The sequence below is a fragment of the Molossus molossus genome, unplaced genomic scaffold, assembly GCF_014108415.1.
Source record: "Molossus molossus isolate mMolMol1 unplaced genomic scaffold, mMolMol1.p scaffold_m16_p_19, whole genome shotgun sequence".
Taxonomy (NCBI): domain Eukaryota; kingdom Metazoa; phylum Chordata; class Mammalia; order Chiroptera; family Molossidae; genus Molossus; species Molossus molossus.
Genome location: NW_023425354.1, coordinates 51,628,609 through 51,644,426, shown reverse-complemented (window position 1 = coordinate 51,644,426; position 15,818 = coordinate 51,628,609). Strand labels below are relative to the sequence as shown.

At 49.0% G+C, this 15,818-nt stretch overlaps 1 protein-coding gene across 3 annotated transcripts in view; it reads right to left on the bottom strand.

Moving 5' to 3' along the window:
* Window positions 1–242: 242 nt before the first annotated feature.
* Window positions 243–15,818, bottom strand: part of SHISA6 (shisa family member 6) — a 288,109-nt gene continuing 272,533 nt past the window's right edge. For 2 of the 3 annotated variants that reach the window (XM_036268602.1, XM_036268603.1), the window contains 2 exons: window positions 2,436–2,588; window positions 243–793 (listed from right to left, as the gene is read on the bottom strand). In XM_036268602.1, coding sequence (XP_036124495.1) covers window positions 243–793; window positions 2,436–2,588 — 704 coding nt within the window. Of the gene's footprint in view, window positions 794–2,435; window positions 2,589–6,338; window positions 6,396–15,818 lie in introns of all 3 variants that reach the window. The other variant, XM_036268601.1, reaches the window with a different exon arrangement.

Below are 15,818 nucleotides of genomic sequence, written 5' to 3'. Positions count from 1 at the left end.
GGTGAGACTGGGCCGAGCCCCTCTCCTCGGTCCCCTTGGCTCTTCTGGGAGAGTGAGGGATTGCTCTGGATCCCAGGTCTGAACATCTGCGCCAGGCCACCGGGCTGTGTCCGGGGAGTATGGCTTCCTGGGCCAAGACAGGCCACCCCAACCTCCTGCAGAAGGAACAAGGGAAGGAAGCTCCATGCCAGGTCCCTCCTGCCCAGCCCTGCCCTGCCAGGTGCCCGGCCCTGTCCCGTCGGTCACACGGTCACTTCGGTCTTGCTGGCTGTGTAGCAGGTGTGGTGGCCGGGGATATAGTGCAGCTGCTCCACGGTGTTGTGTCTGCGCGAGGCGAAGGCCTGGCGCTTGGCTGCCGTCTGGCTCTGGCCCAGCGTGGCGTAGGAGTTACTGGAGGCACTGGGATGGGAGTGCATCTTGGTCATGCGGTAGCGGTCCAGCATGGGCGTGGACACGAAGACGTCCGTGTGCGAGATGGCCCTGGACAGGGACTGCTCGGGGAAGGCCGTCCGCTCCGGGGACAGCAGAGGGTCCTGGGAGTGCAGGCGCTCGGTGGACAGCAGCTGCTCGTCGGACAGGATGCGGTCATAGGACATGCCGAAGCCGTCGGGCAGGCCCCGCCGCGGGGACAGGACCCTGTCCTGCGACATGGCGCGGATGGGCCGGCGGGGCCGCTCTCGAGGCAAGGGCTTCTGCTGGGACATCTGGATGACGTTGAGGGGGAGGGTGCCGCGGGCGGCCAGGTCAGGCAGATGCCGCCTCCTCATGTAATACTCATCAGCCTCCTTGTCGGCTGCAGGAGAGACACAGAGAGCAGTCTGTTGGGGTGACAAAGTGACAGCACACAGCACACGGCAGCCGGCACTGAACCAGAGCCCTGCCACCCACACAGGTGGAGGCCGTGCTTCTCCAATCATGCACAAAGGAGTCCCCAGAGATCTTGTTAAAGGCAGGTGCTCATTCCGACCTCCTGGGTCGGGGCTGGCTTGAGAGTCAGCTCCCAGGCAACGCTCATGCCCTGCCTAGGCCCACCTTGAGTATCCAGGGGTTCAGGGGCTCCCAAGTCCCCAGGGGGTTCATGGAGGACAAGCCCAGCCCTGAACCCCTGCCCCAATGCTGCTGGACCAGTCCTGTCCTGACCCAGAATGGCCCCGGTCTTGCTGAAACCCTCAGGGGCCAGCCGGCAGCATTCCAGAGGTTTAGAGCTTCTCTCCGGGGGAGCTGGGCTGCAGAGCCAGCTTCCTGCTAGAATAAAAATTCCCCAACGAGGAGGCACTTGTGAAAATGCTTAGCTGGTAACTTAGGAACGTAGTAACACTTTCTCTGGAGTAAGAGCCAATGCACAGGAAGCCGACACGTGGGCACCTGGTCCCCACACACCACAGAATCACGCCTACCACGCCCCTGTGCCCACACCGCGAGCGGGCCGGAACCGGCTGCCCCTCATCCACACGCTGCACGCTTGTCTCCACCCAGGAGCCCTCCCAGATCCACCCAACCCTGAACACACCTGGGATACACTCGAGCCTGTTCTGCCCCCCATTTTAGGAATGTGGCTTCCCACAGACAGACTTTCGGATCTCTGCAGAATATGGGAATGCTGACTGCTCTTCGTTTTTCCCAGAGGGGAACGGATGCGTGGATCCTGCCTCCTGAGCGAACTGTTCTCAGCCCAGGCGTCTGATTCCTCGGTCACTGGGGGTGCCCACTCCTAGCCGTGCACCTTTACCCGTGGAGGTGGCTGTCAGGGACGCAAGGGCTGAACTTCTGTCATGGCAGGTTAACCTGTAGCTTCCAGCAAATGCTCAGCCCTGCAGCGGGGCAGCACGGGGAAATGGGGGCAGGAGTCCCAAGGCTCGGAAAGGCAGGAGAGAGGAGCTCTCTCACCCCGCGCCTCTAGACCTCGCCGTGTCCTAAACCACCGATCCCCAGAGCCTCCCCAGACGCAGATGCAGAGCTGGGATTATCGGATGAACTGGACTCAACTGGTGACATGGGGTGTGTGTTTAGGAGTGGGGAGTCTCAGGTCCTCACGACAGTGTTGGCTGGATTAGAGGGGGAGGGGTGTATGGGCCCTTACACAGCTGGGTCTCTGGGAGGAGTCTCAGAGAAAACTCAGGTGTTGCAGCCTCTACTCCAAGATCGTGCGGCTGAGGCAGGGCCCTGGTTTGTGGGTGGTAAGTGTGGGGAAAGGTTCCCTCCTGCCTTCCTCCCATGGGAATGCGGCCCTGAGGATCCCGCATTCTATCCACAGGGAGATTAAGCTCAGGCCCCAAGGACCAGAAACAAAGGGCTGGTCTATAGTCGTCTTCCATGCTGCCCTCGCTCTTTATTCTGGGGACTCCACACCAGTCCTCCAAGTGCAGGGCAAGACCGCGAGACGCAGGAGGAGGACCTGGAGGCTCCAGAGACAGCCCCAGGACAGCCCCACTTACTCAGCCTCTTCAGGGAAGAGTACTTGCTGGGGTGGGTCTTCATCGCAGACTCGTAGGACGGAGGCAGGTGGGCCAAGTTCTGGAAGGAGCGGGAGAAGGACAGGTCATAGGGCTCCGTAGCGGATGTCAGGATGTTGTTCATTCGTGGCTTCTCTGCAAAAGAAGGGAGGGGCGCAGCACATCAGTGAGGACGAGGTGGGGAGGGCGGGAGGGGAAGGTCCGGGCTCTATCGTGCATCCCATCCCGCTTTCCTGGCCCCATGTGCTAGGGCACGCATGGTGCTGGTGACTCAGTTTCCCTCGTGCTCAGTTCCAGCTGTCAACAAGCCTGGGTGCAGGTGCAGTGTCATCTGCACCAACGGCCACGATGGCAGTTTGCCCTTCCTTCTGGTACACCGCCGGGCAGCCTGATGACACATATGCCTGATGGAGCTGGGGCGGGGGGGCATGGGTTGTAAAATGATCTGTTTGGGCATGACGCTTCTGTCCTTTCCCCAATAATGTTAGGCAAGCCTAGTTTCCTGGCTCAGAAAGCATCTGAGTTTGAAGGAGGAGCAATGACTGGTCTTCTCTACATACCCACAGAACTGGGTCTAAGACCTGGCTCCATCGAGACTCCAGCCCACACTGTCCGTGATGTCATTTCATCCCTCACCTCGCCCCTTCTGCCCCGGGCCCTCCAAGCCCTGCCCGGACACGCCAGTGTGAGCTGCAAAACCATGTCCTCCTATTCCACTCGCTTCCCGTAAGTCCCCTCAGCTATCTCTGGGAGGCGGGAGGAAACAATGTAGTCAGAGCTGCTCAGCACAGCATCCCCCTTTCTCCCTCCTTCCCTGGAGTTAGACCCTTGAGATTTCAAAATCTGAAGAGAGAGCAGAGGGTGTTGTTCAATGGGTGAAAGAGTAGGAAAAGGAATAGAAGAAAAGATGAGAGAGAAAGTGAATGATGGATGAGGTCACTGAGCTGAACCGGGCTCTGGGGACCAGAGTAGAAATAGCACAGGAATTGGAGACGAGGGGGGGAGAGATGCAGGTACGGGCAAGGGGGTGACCATGCACATGGAGGACAGAAGGGAATGGAGATCTGGGGAAGGAAGACAGATGTCTTGGTGCTTGGCTGACTTGAAGCACAGCAAGAAGTCAACAGGTATTCCTGGGGAGACAGTGGTACCATTCCCAGAAATGAGGTAGGTGAGAGGTTCTCACACTATCCCTCCATCCACTTTGGTTTGGGACGCCCGGGAAGGGGCTGACTCTAACTTTGGACAAATGTAACAGAGGATGTGGCTCCCCATCCCTCTTGGCAAAGAGAGTGCTAAAACCTAGAAGACAGGGATTCTGTGAGCGGTGGGACAGAAAGAGGCACTCCTAGGCTTAGCCTCAGGGTATTTGCAATACAGGGAACTCCTGGCTTCTCGTCCTGTCCTGCCTTCACTGGTCCCCACAACTCTGGGGACGAAGACAGGAAGCCTAGCCAATGAGCTGGTTCACGCAGCCCAAGGCGAGAGGGTGGGGGATGCTCGCCTCCCTGAGAGATGAGAACATGCTGTGGAGAAAGAGCCGCCCTGGCATGGACCAGGACAGATGCCAGGAAGTGGAGTGGGCAGGAGCTGAGAGCATTGCGACCCAGAGCGGGGGGCTAGCCACCCGCCCCTGAGCTCTGGCTTCTTCACTTTTGGCCACGCTGGAGGAGAATGAACTTCCCTCTGCCTGTTGGTGTTAGACTCCCAGCGAGGGCATCATTCGGCTCTCCCACTTCCAAATGCAACATTTCTGGATGCTCTTATCCTGCACTGTTCTCCCAAACATGCCACTGAGCCAACACAGGTCTCCCTTGCCTCCTGCCTCCCCCACGGCTGCCCTTGCGCCGGGCTTTTCCTCCTGTCACAATGCCCTTCCTTCCTCTTTCTCTAGCCAAACTCTCCCTTCACTCAAGACTCTTTGCTCTGACAGCCTCACATCTCTTTAGCCCACGGCGGTTTCTAGTCTTCAAAGCCCTGTTGCTCTTCTAGGTGATCCCATTCAGTTTATGCCCACGTGCTCACTGAGCCTTTCACCGGAGCGGATCTCGTTGATCTCCAAAGATTGCTGCCCCCTTGACAGAAGAATTCCTGCTTTCCAATCTTTTCTGACACCTTCGTAGTGTTTGGCTCAAAATAAGGATCCGAATAATGCTCTTCGGTCAGTTGGGTGGACACGTGTCGCCTTGTTGGCTAATAGTTGCTCTGGCAGCTGCTGGGGAAAGCGTCGCATCCAAGGACAGAATCCAGAGGACACCTGCCTCCGCTAGGCTGTGAGCCACTCCAGGGCAGGGGCCAGGTCTCTACCACCTCTCCTGACGCCAGGAAGAAAAAGAAAATGGGAAGCGGGAGAGGAAAAGTGAGTTCTCTGGTTGTCATCAGGAGGCTGTGCTTCTGTTGGCTCCTGGGGGAAAGCAGCACATGGTGCTTCTTTCAGAAGGTCGCTGAGAGGGGGGCATTCTTCACCTGCCTTCTCTGGTTTCTCTCCCTGCTGCTGCGTCGTCACCCTGCGCCCTGCTTCTGCCTTCCGCCGTTCTCCGTCAGCCTTCTCGTGCAGATTGGCTTCTGTTACGGCTTCCAAAGCATACCTTATGCCTTCAGCTGTAAGCTCCCTCCAGGCTTCACGGATGCATTTCTAACTGCTTGTTGGATGATCTTTCTTGCATATCCTATGATCCTATCCAGCCCTAGCTGTCCAGACCCAAACTCACCATCGATAGCTCCGTCCCCTGCTTTCCTTATTCCTTTGATCGTGTTCATAAGACACCTTCCCATCCATCTAATTAATCACAGTTCACTCATAATCGGCCCTCATCAGCCATATTCCGCTCGTAACTAAGTTTTCCCAATTCTCTCTCCAAAATGTTTTATGTGTGAACCCTTTCGATTCCCACTGGCAACACCACCGTTCCTAGAAGTGGCGATGCATGAGCAACGATGCCGACTTTGAACTGATCTCTTGCATTTCTCCCAGTTCTCATTTGTTCTTAGACCCCACCACCTGAAACAGCTTATTAAACTGTTGCTTTCGTCATCACTTATCGCCACGAGGAGCCCGGCACTGGAGGTGGACGTCAGAATGGTCCACTTCTGCCTTCCTAACTATAGTGCTCCTCAGCCTTGACTGGAGCAGCAGCATCTCACGTGAGGGCGGTAGGTCTCTGCCGGGCCAGCTGCCGGGCTCGTCTTTGTTCTGAGTTTCTCTCTCACTGACACCGAGTGATGTGTTCACATTCTTTCGAACAGAGAGGAGTGACCAGTAGCCACAGTTTTCATGGCTGTCGTATGTTCCATCAAATTCGCAGCAGGTACCAAAACTAGTTTTGCTCCGCGGTCCCAGTGTGAAGTTGTCATTTGGAGGGAGGATGTTACAGCCCAAGAGGGCAAGGTGGCCTCTCACCCTGTGGCACTACGCTGACATTCCTTCGCCCTCCGACTTTCACCTTCTTTCCCTGCCGAGAGGCGGGAGCGTAAATCCCCCCGTTTGGTTTTGGGTTTTATCAAATCTTAACCAGCGTGGGGAGGATCAGTGCAATTTACCAAGTCTCATGTCATTTTTAAATGGTACCACAAGTAGCCCGGGGCAAAAGAGAGTGTTCCCTCCTTGCTGTGGACACACGGAGTTGATGGCAGCAAGAGTGATCTAGACTGCAAGCGGAAATGGGTTAAGAAAGGGACTCGCTGCTTCTCCTTCACGCTGGAGGATCACTCTGACAGCAGAGCCAGAACCCTGAGGGGCCCGAGGTCTCAGAGTGAGAGCAGGCAGCGTGGCCCTCACACCTCCTTCGCCGCAGCGAGTCAGAACCGTGTGTGTGATGCCTTGCTAGGCATCGGCAGTTAGGATGGAGCCGCTTGGAATGAGGGTGGAATGCAGAGTACTCTCACCATGTGTAGGGGTCTGGGTAGCACTGCTTAAAACCAGATGGTTATACTGATGATCACCTGAAAATCACAGAAAAGAACATTTTAAAGAAGAGTCAGGCATTCCGCTGTCTCTCCAACACAGCACTTCTCTTGGCCTCTGATGTGCTTCTCTGGGTCCGATGAAGCACTTCCAAAGGGTGCAGGGCTTCTGAAATCATAGCAACGTGGAGGGCAGGGGACAGTGTGTTAGGCCCAGAGAACCTTCCTCTGCTGTTCTGTGTGTCTCCTTCTGCCTCGGGGCTTCCTCTGTCTCCATGGTGACCCACCCACATCTGTGGACCTGGCTGACCAGCAATAGCGGCTTTGCCTGGGTGGGTGGGGGTGGAGGGGAAGGACAATCCTCGGAGGCATTTGGCAAGTGCAGTGGAGAATTGGGCGGGGGAAGAAGGTCCTTCTCTGGGCGGGGGCATTAGGGTGTGGTTAGCCAGGAAGAGGATGCCCTAACTTGAGGTGCTTACACCTTATGAGGCTTTGATTTGCCCCAAGTCTTTATACACAGGTGTCTGAGTGCATGCTGAGGTGCAGCCAGGTGATGTGAATTGTCCTCAGCCTGGGATTGTGAGTCCTGGGTCCTGGGCTGTGCCCTGCTTATAAACAACACAGCCCGATATTTAAAAAACAAAAAACAAAAAACAAAAAAACATTTATTTTGCTCTGGCCAGTGTGGCTCAGTTGGTTGGAGTGTCATCCCATATACCAAAATGTCACAGTTCGATTCTTGGTCAGGACACATACCTAGGTTGTGGGTTCAATCCCTGGTTGGGGTGCATACGGGAGGCAACCGACCAATGTGTCTCTCACATCAATGTTTCCCTCTTTCTCCCTTCTTCTCTCTCTGAAATCAATAAGCATATCCTTGGGTGAGGATTAAAAAATGATAATAATAATAATAATAATGAACAAAAACCATGTATTTTAATTAATAATGCAAAAGTCCACGAAGACTAAACCTTCTAAGCACTTCTAAAACCGAATGAAGATTTGGCTCATTTCTAAAGCACACTTTAACACTGTATTATTGCTTAAATTCAACATTGTCTTTTTGTTTTTTTTCAATGCATCCCATTTCAATTGAAGCCAGGGGAAGAGGAGGCATGAGGTCTTGGCTTTAGTGGATCTAAACCATGGCTCAGAGCTCTGCCATCATCCTAGGGCTACATCTGTTCTCCTTTCCTTACACCTTGTTATTGAAACCATCTTTCCTACCCCTGGCCTTGTATGCTCTGGCTGCTCATCCCTCAGCTCCTTCACTAGGTCCCCTTCCCTCTTCTCTCCTCCAAATACCACTGCTCCACGGGGTGAGGTGTCTTCATGAAGGCGTAGGCTCTACCTTCTTGCCCAAACTGATAGTTCTCAAATCTACACCTCCAGCTGGGGGTCCCGCTGGTCTGCGGGGTTAAATTTTTTAAATGCTTATGGACATCTCATTGAAATTCCAGCCCTGAGCCCAAACTATTAGAACCCAAAGTGAGCTTGTCATGTTTTTCTGCAATGTTCAGGCTTCTGTCTATGGTGAAAACGTTCCATGGGCTTGGGATGGAAACTTCAGTTGTTGGTCACCATTCCCCTCCCTTCACCCTCCATATCCAACGAATCCCCAAATCCTGTTCTTACAGCCAACTCCTAAGTCCAGGCCCACAATGTATCTTTTTGTTCAGATTTCCCTTAGCTCTAATCTCTGGCCATTTCTAAGACAAATCATCTTCTGTACTCCTACCAGACAAAATTTTCCATACCAATAAAACCATTACATCATTCCATTGGTTCAGAACACTCTTTAAATAGCCATGGATGTTATCCAAGGGGGTGTGGGTTTGGGAAGGAAGCCAGAATTTCTCACATGAAGATATTCTCCTTTCCTAAGACAGAATATTAAGTTATATCCAGGGAAAAAACATTTGCCAAAGGTTGAACCAATTTTGTTCTGCATCTGGACTGAAGCGAGGCAGAGGATCCAGGAAGGGAGATAAAGGAGAGATTTTTTTTTTCTGCTTACCCTCCAGAGGCAAAGAGAAAACCAATTTCATTGTTTCGTCGTTGTTGTTGTTGATTTGTTTCTCAGCAATATAGCAGCATCAAAGAGACCAATGCAAGAAATGAGAGAACCCAGGTTGAATGGTGTCAGAGAGAAACACTTCTCATATTCCACGAATAGAGTCATAATTGCCACAGTGACATATTATTGTATTTTCTTTTGTTTTCTTCCCCCTATAAATTACTATATGTATGTTCTTTCTCTCTCTCTCAGTATTGCGTGAATAACCTGTAGCATTTTTCATTTTGAGAACAGTGAGAATTAGATTATAGTTCTTAAAATGGAGAAAACGATGGTGATTTGATCTTCACCAGTGTGCAAAGTAACGAATGTGAGGTTATTCCTTGCATTGTGTTGGTAGCAGCAAAAGAAAGGAAACAACCTAAATGTTCACACATATATGTACACATACACACCCATACATATGCATAGTTTCCACATATATAAGAATGCTATATATACTTTTATTTTTTTAATCCTCATCCAAGGATATTTTTCTATTGATTTTCAGATAGAGTAGGAGAGAGGGAGGGATGGGAAGAGAGAGAGAGACAGAGAGAAAGAGAGACAGAGAAACATCAATGTAAGAGAGACATATCGATTGGTTGCCTCCAGTATGACCCCAACCAGGGCCAGGGATTGAACCCCAACCAAGGTACGTGCCCTTGACCAGAATCGAACCTGTGACTCTTTGGTCCTCAGGCCAACACTCTACCGCTGAGCCAAACCGGCCAGAGCTATATGCACTATTTTTAACCTGTTTCCTTTATACTTAGTGGACAGCATATCTGGAATATATTTCCATGTTTTCAAATATTCTTTAAAATATAAGTAATATGTTTATTTTATATATATAATATATACATATATATACACACACACACGCGCGCTTAAGAATTCCCCTATTGTTGTGTATTTAGGTTGTTTAAAAGTTTAATAATGTTACACCAAATAGCCTTGAACACAAATCTTTGGCCATGTCTCATGTCCTTAAGTGAATAACTAAAAGCAGCATGTCTAGGTCAGCACAGCCTGGCGACGAGGCGAAGTGGATAGATTTCCTCGTATTAGACCATTCATCTGTTCCTGGCCAATACCTCCTCTGATTTTGGTGTCTTATTCTTCCATCACAACACCGGATTTTATTTGCACATACTTTTTAATTCATAGATTCACAGAGAAAATTGGTATTTTTTTGTGCCTACGTGTCAGCTTTTTATATCAAGATAATGATGTAAAGTCAAATGAATAGTGTCTCATCTTTCTGTATGGCTTGAAACTATTAATATTGCATATGAAATATCTGTTCTTTGGAAGTCTGAAGGAATGAAAAATAAAAATGCCTGCTGTCTTTTGGAGAGTCCTAATAATACTGTGGGGATGGGCTTGTTGTTTTGTTGATTGCATAACAGCTTTGGGAGGTCGATAGTACCATCACCAATTCAGAGTTAAGGAAATTGAGGTTAGGAGAGGTGGACTCATTTGCCCGAATGTGATGCCGGGATGCAAACCCAGGCAGGCCGGCACCATAACCCTAACCACTATGCCTACTGCCTTGCATGCATGGCAACTTATTCCTTGCACATTGATTCATTCAAGTTTTCAGACTGTGAATTAAATTTGTAATTTCCTTTTAAATTTTTTTCTTTTCTTTATTGATTTTAGAGAGAAAGAGGGAGAGGAAGAGAAAGATCGAAACATCAATGAGAGAGAACATGGATCAGCTGCCTCCTGCACGCCCCCCACTGGGGATTTGGCCCACAACCTGGGCATGTGCCCTGACTGGGAATCGAACTGGCGACCTCTTGGTGCACGGGTCAACGCTCAACCACTTGAGCCACACCAGCAGGGCTTTTCTTAAATAAATCCACTGGACCTTTTAAACTTTATTAGTTTAAAACTGTAGCATTCCCTCTGCCTCTGGTGTTATCCCATGAGCGTCAATACAGAATGTTCTTATTGTTGTCCTGTCCTAAAGGATCTGTAATCACAGCCTTGATCTCCTCTAACCCAGAGCTCCCGAGTATTGTTAAATTTCAAAGTGTTTGGATTTGTTGATTTGAACTTATGCCATTAATTTTCCATTTTATTGTATTTTGGTCAGAAAACAGGGCCTGTTCAATTTCTGCTTTGGGGAATTTACTGAGATTTTCCTTTGTGGGCTGATATATATGGTCAATTTTTGTAAATGTTTCATGAGTACCTAGAGAAAAGGTATATTTTGTTTTGTAGAGTACAAAATTGGCATACATTTATTAAATCAGACACAGGAAATACATTATTCAGTTCCTCTCTATCCTAATTCATTCTTTGCCTGCTTCATCTGTCAGCGACCGAGGGAGGTGGATTGTGGTCTCCTCACTCCTGTTGTGTTCCTGTCATTTTCTCTTTAGATTCGCCATAGAATTGGTTTTGTGTATTTCATAGCTACATTATTCAACACAAAAAGGCGCCTGATGCTGATGTCTTCTTTGGGGCTCGCACCTCTTATCAACATTAAGGGACCCTTTCTGTCCTATTGAATGAAGTCCCCTCACTCTGATATTTATGTTGCCAGCCCTTCTTTCTCTGGGTTTGCCTTTGCCTGATAAACCTGGCCTATCCTTTTACAGCTAACCTTTCTGTGTCACGCTGTCGTACGCGTGTCGCCTCTGCAAGTGGCACGTAATTTTTAAAGAAAATTTACCCCCGTGCCTTGACGCCTTCTGGGTTGCCTTGATCGTTAAAAGTGAATCCTTCTGCTCAGAGAACTGCCCTCCCTTCTATTCCAGTAACCCCCATCTCCCTGCTATAGCTGTACAGGACATGACCCCTCCACACAGCCCAAACTCTAGGGCACGGCTGGTCTGGCCAGGTGTGAGCACCTGACGCAGTCTGGGCCAATTAGATCTCCTTCTCCAGAAATTAGGACTCGTTATAAGACATCAATTCGGTCTCCCTGCATGGCTGGACCCACGTAAACTAGGTAACTCGGGGCAGGCTTATAGATTTGAAAGAGAGAAAGTAGGTCTTAAGAGAATGGCACATTATATTTTATAATAGCGGCCACAGCTATATTTCTGAACCCACGTGCTTTCCCAGAACGTGCCCGTTCCCACACGAGACAGAGTATTTTCTCCCTGTCCTTTGCCATGGAAGGCCTCTGTGACCGCCTCGGTGAGCGGTGCAGCAGAAGTCACGCTGCACGAGACAGAGTATTTTCTCCCTGTCCTTTGTAATGGAGGGTCCGCTGTGACCGCCTCGGTGAGCGGTGCAGCAGAAGTCACGCTGCACGAGACAGAGTATTTTCTCCCTGTCCTTTGCAATGGAAGGCCTCTGTGACCGCCTCGGTGAGCGGTGCAGCAGAAGTCACGCTGCATGACTGCACCGTCGAGTTGCAAAAGGGGCTACGACTCTCACCCCGCTCTCTTTCGGCACAGTCCGCCTCGGATCCCAGCACCGTGCTGCAAGGATGCCCAGGCCACGTGTGAAGGCGACACATCAGAGCTGACAGCTCCAGCAAAGGTGTCCATCAACAACCGATGTCACCTGTCACCTGCCAGACTTGAGTGAGTGAGCAAGCATTCGGAGGGTTCCGGCTCCCGGCCTTCTGGCCGCCCAAACGGAAACAAGGGAAGCAGAGAGAAGCCGTATCACTGAGCCCTACCCAGACCGCAGATATAAAAGCAAAATAAATGTTGCCCTGACTGCATTGTTTTCTAAAATTAAAATTTTTATTTTGAGATCGTTGCAGATTCACTTGCAGCTAGAAGAAAGAGCACAGATATCTTGTGTCCTCTTTAGCCAGTTTCCCAGTGGTAACCTTTGCAAAACTGTAGCACTAAGTCAAAACCAGAATACTGACATTGATGCATTCAAGGAACTTGTTTATAGCCATCCCCACTTCCTTCCTGCACCCACCTCGCTCCTCAACCCCTGGCAACCTGTCTGTCATTTCTATGATTTTGTCATTTCAAGAATGTCACATAAATGGAATTACATGGTATGTAATCTTTAGGTTTGCATGGAGACTTATCAAGCATACTACTCGGGAGCTTCATCCAGGTTGTTGCATGTTATCAATAGCTTGCTCCTCTTTATTGTTGAGTATTCAATACTCTGTGCTATGGATGTACCACTGTTTGTTTAAATAACTGTCTGTTGAAGAGCATCTGGGTTTTTTTCAGTTTTGCAATATTATGAATAGAGCTGCTATAAACATTCACATGCAGGTTTTTGTGTCAACATAAGTTTTCATTTATCTAGGATAAATGCCTAGGAGCACAATTACTGGGTTATATGGTAGTTGCATGTTTAATTTGTTTTTTAAAGAAAGAATGTGCCAAACTGTTTTTCTGGAGTGGCCGTATCACTTTACGTTCTCGTCAACAATGAATGAATGGTCCATTGTCACCACATCCTTGCCAGCATTAGGTGTTGCCACTATTTTTTTATTTTAGCCATTTTTAGCCATGATAGGTACGTAGTGATATTTCATTGTAGCTTTAATTTGTATTTTGCTAATGGCTAATGATGCTAAACATCTCTCTATCGGCTCTTTTTTTTTTATCTGCAAATCTTCTTCAGTGAAATGGCTCTTGATTACTTTTGCCCACTTTCTAATCAGACTGTTTGCATTGTTCCTGTTAAAGTTTGAGAGCTCTTCTTATATCCTAGATAACAATTATTTGTAGGATATATCGTTTGACAATATTTTCTCCCAGTTTATAGCTCGTCCTGTCATCTTTTTAATGGGGTTTTTGCAGAACAAAAGTTTTCATTTTGATCAAGTACAATTTATTAATGTTTTCTTTTAAGGGTTGTATTAAAAACATTTCCTAAACCTAGATCCCAAAGATTTTTTTCCTGGTTTTTTTTTTTTTTCCTAGATTTTTTATAGTTTTATACTTTACACATAAATCCATGATCAACTTTGCGTTAATGTTTATATAAGGCATGAGGCTCGGGATTAGACTGTGTGTTGTTGTTGTTGTTGCTTTGAGATGTCAAATTGTTCCAGCATTATTTTTTGAAAAGGCTCTCTTTCCTCCACTTAATTGATTTGCACATTTGTCAAAAAGTCAGTTAAACATATTTGTGTGGATCTGTTTCTGAATTTTCTATTCTGTCCCATTGATCCACATGTCTGTTCTTCTGCCGATACCAGACAGTCTTGATTACTGTAGCTCTGTGATTGATATTCCTTGAAATTGAGTAGACTGATCCTTCCCACTTTATTTTTCCTTTGTAAAATTATATTTGCTCTATTAATTCTTTTGCCTTTCCATATAAATTTTGGGACAATATTGTCTATATCAACAAAAACGCATTGCAAGGATGCTGATAGGAATTGTGTTACATCTGTATATTATTTTGGGAGAATCGACATGTTTACTCTGTTGAGTTTCTCAATCCATGAGCATGGTATGTCTGTTTATATTTATATTGCACCATTTTAATTTTTTTGACAATGATTACATGTGAAGACTACCTTGTGGTCCCAAAATCAGGCACTTAAAAGTACCTCTAGAACAGTGTTTCCAAAACTGGCTCCAGGCAATCTCGTGGGTTCCTTGGCAGTGCCTCAAGGCCCGCTGTTTCCGAAGTGGAATCTAGGGAGAGGTGTTTTCACACCGTCACCCCAACCTAACCTCACCCAGAGCCGCTTGGTTTTCATCTGTCTTCTGTATCAGGCACCTGCCCGAGATTTCACGTGAAGAAACAGTTTCAGTGCTTATACATGTAAAAACCTGCTGACCAAAGCTACTTCATTGTGTAGGTGAAAAAACAGGCCCAGAGAGATGACGTGACCAGACCAAAACCACAAAGTTGGTGGCGGAGGAAGGACGAGCTCTCAGGCCGTGCGCTCTGATCATGCGTCGCTGTCGGAAAGCTGGACTGTTCCCAAAGCCTCCTTGTGTCTCCAGCAGGGTTCCAAGGAGCTGGCACTTCCTGCTGGCTGTGCCCCACTTTGCGGGCTGCGTGTGGCTCTCAGCATATATCTGACTTCCCCGAAACACTTCCTCTGAATTCGGGGTTTGGGGACGGGGAGAAAGCAGAGTGGTTCCAGGTCAAATAAGCTCTGGATTCTACACACCCTACCCTTCCTCTGGGATACTCAGCATGCATGCTAACGGCTCTAAGAAGTATAGCCATAAATAACCCATTTTATTAGTTATTTGACTGTGGGGACTTTTTTTTTTCCCACCTAACACAGTCAGGGTACAAATGGGAAACAGACACATGTCCAATTGGGTGTTTTAGGGGATTTTAATAAAGTGACGATGTTCAGAGGCGTGACAGGATATAGGGACCCCGTGATGGACCGTGCAGTGCCCTGGGACTAGTGTGAGTGGCAGGCTTTACCAAAGCAGGCTTGAGGGGTGAAGGGAGGGGCTTCTGCCACCCGAAGGAGGACAGAGCTGTGTGGACAGGAACCCTGCTCTGTGGCTGAGGGACACAGCCAGTCCCCGTGAATGTACTGGGAAGTAGCCTGGGACATAAGTATATCCCACTCCACTCTCCCCCACCCCTTTGATCTCTTTCCCAGATTCCCCATTTACCAAAGCCAGTTAACACCCAGAGAACGGGAGAGCCCAGAGAAGCAATCCGGAAAGTTTAGCCTCCAGGAGACTGCGTTAGGGTGGAGAGCAGATATGAAGGGGCAAATGGAAAATCTGCCCAGCACATTCTTAGTAATCCTGACAAATGCTACTCGAGTCTCCATGCTAAGACAGTCTGTGGGGGTTTGGCAGACGGTGTTCTAGGTAATGAATGGAGCTTGAGGTGAGTGGGCAGTTAGATGCGGATGCAGAAGGGATAAAAGCAGAATTCGTGATGCACAAAGAGCAGAAAGGCCAACTGTTCGGCGACTTTGCCGGGAGCTCCTCTCCATGGTGAAGTGCATGCGGGCTGTGAGATTTGCCTTCCTGTCTCTCCCCGGACTTATCAATGGATCATATCTGCACTCCCTCAATTACCAGTCTCCTCTTCCCTTCTCTCTTCAGGCAGGCCCGGGCCTTGGCACAGTGCCCAGTGAGGGCCTTCAGCATCCTGATGGATTGGGCTGGATAGCATAAGTATTAATTAGTGCTCAGGGCCCATCGATCGATATGCTGACAAGACTATAAAGTGACAAAATAATCTCCATCTCGGCTCCAAGGCTGTTTGAAGGAAGCAGAGAAGCAAGGTGGGCCCTCTGCCCACTGGGAGCTTGTGGACCACCCATGGTTAGCAGGTCTCCTAGAATCAGAATGTCATCCTCCCCCCACCCCCGCCCCCGCAACTGTGAAGCTGCTCGAGCCCACAGGGAGTTTCCTCACACTGGTGTCTGGTTTCTGCTAAGGGCAATGGCTAGTTTCCACTATGGAGCAAAGAAACTGTGTGTTGACATATATGCATTTATGTGTGTGTGTGTGTGTTTACTT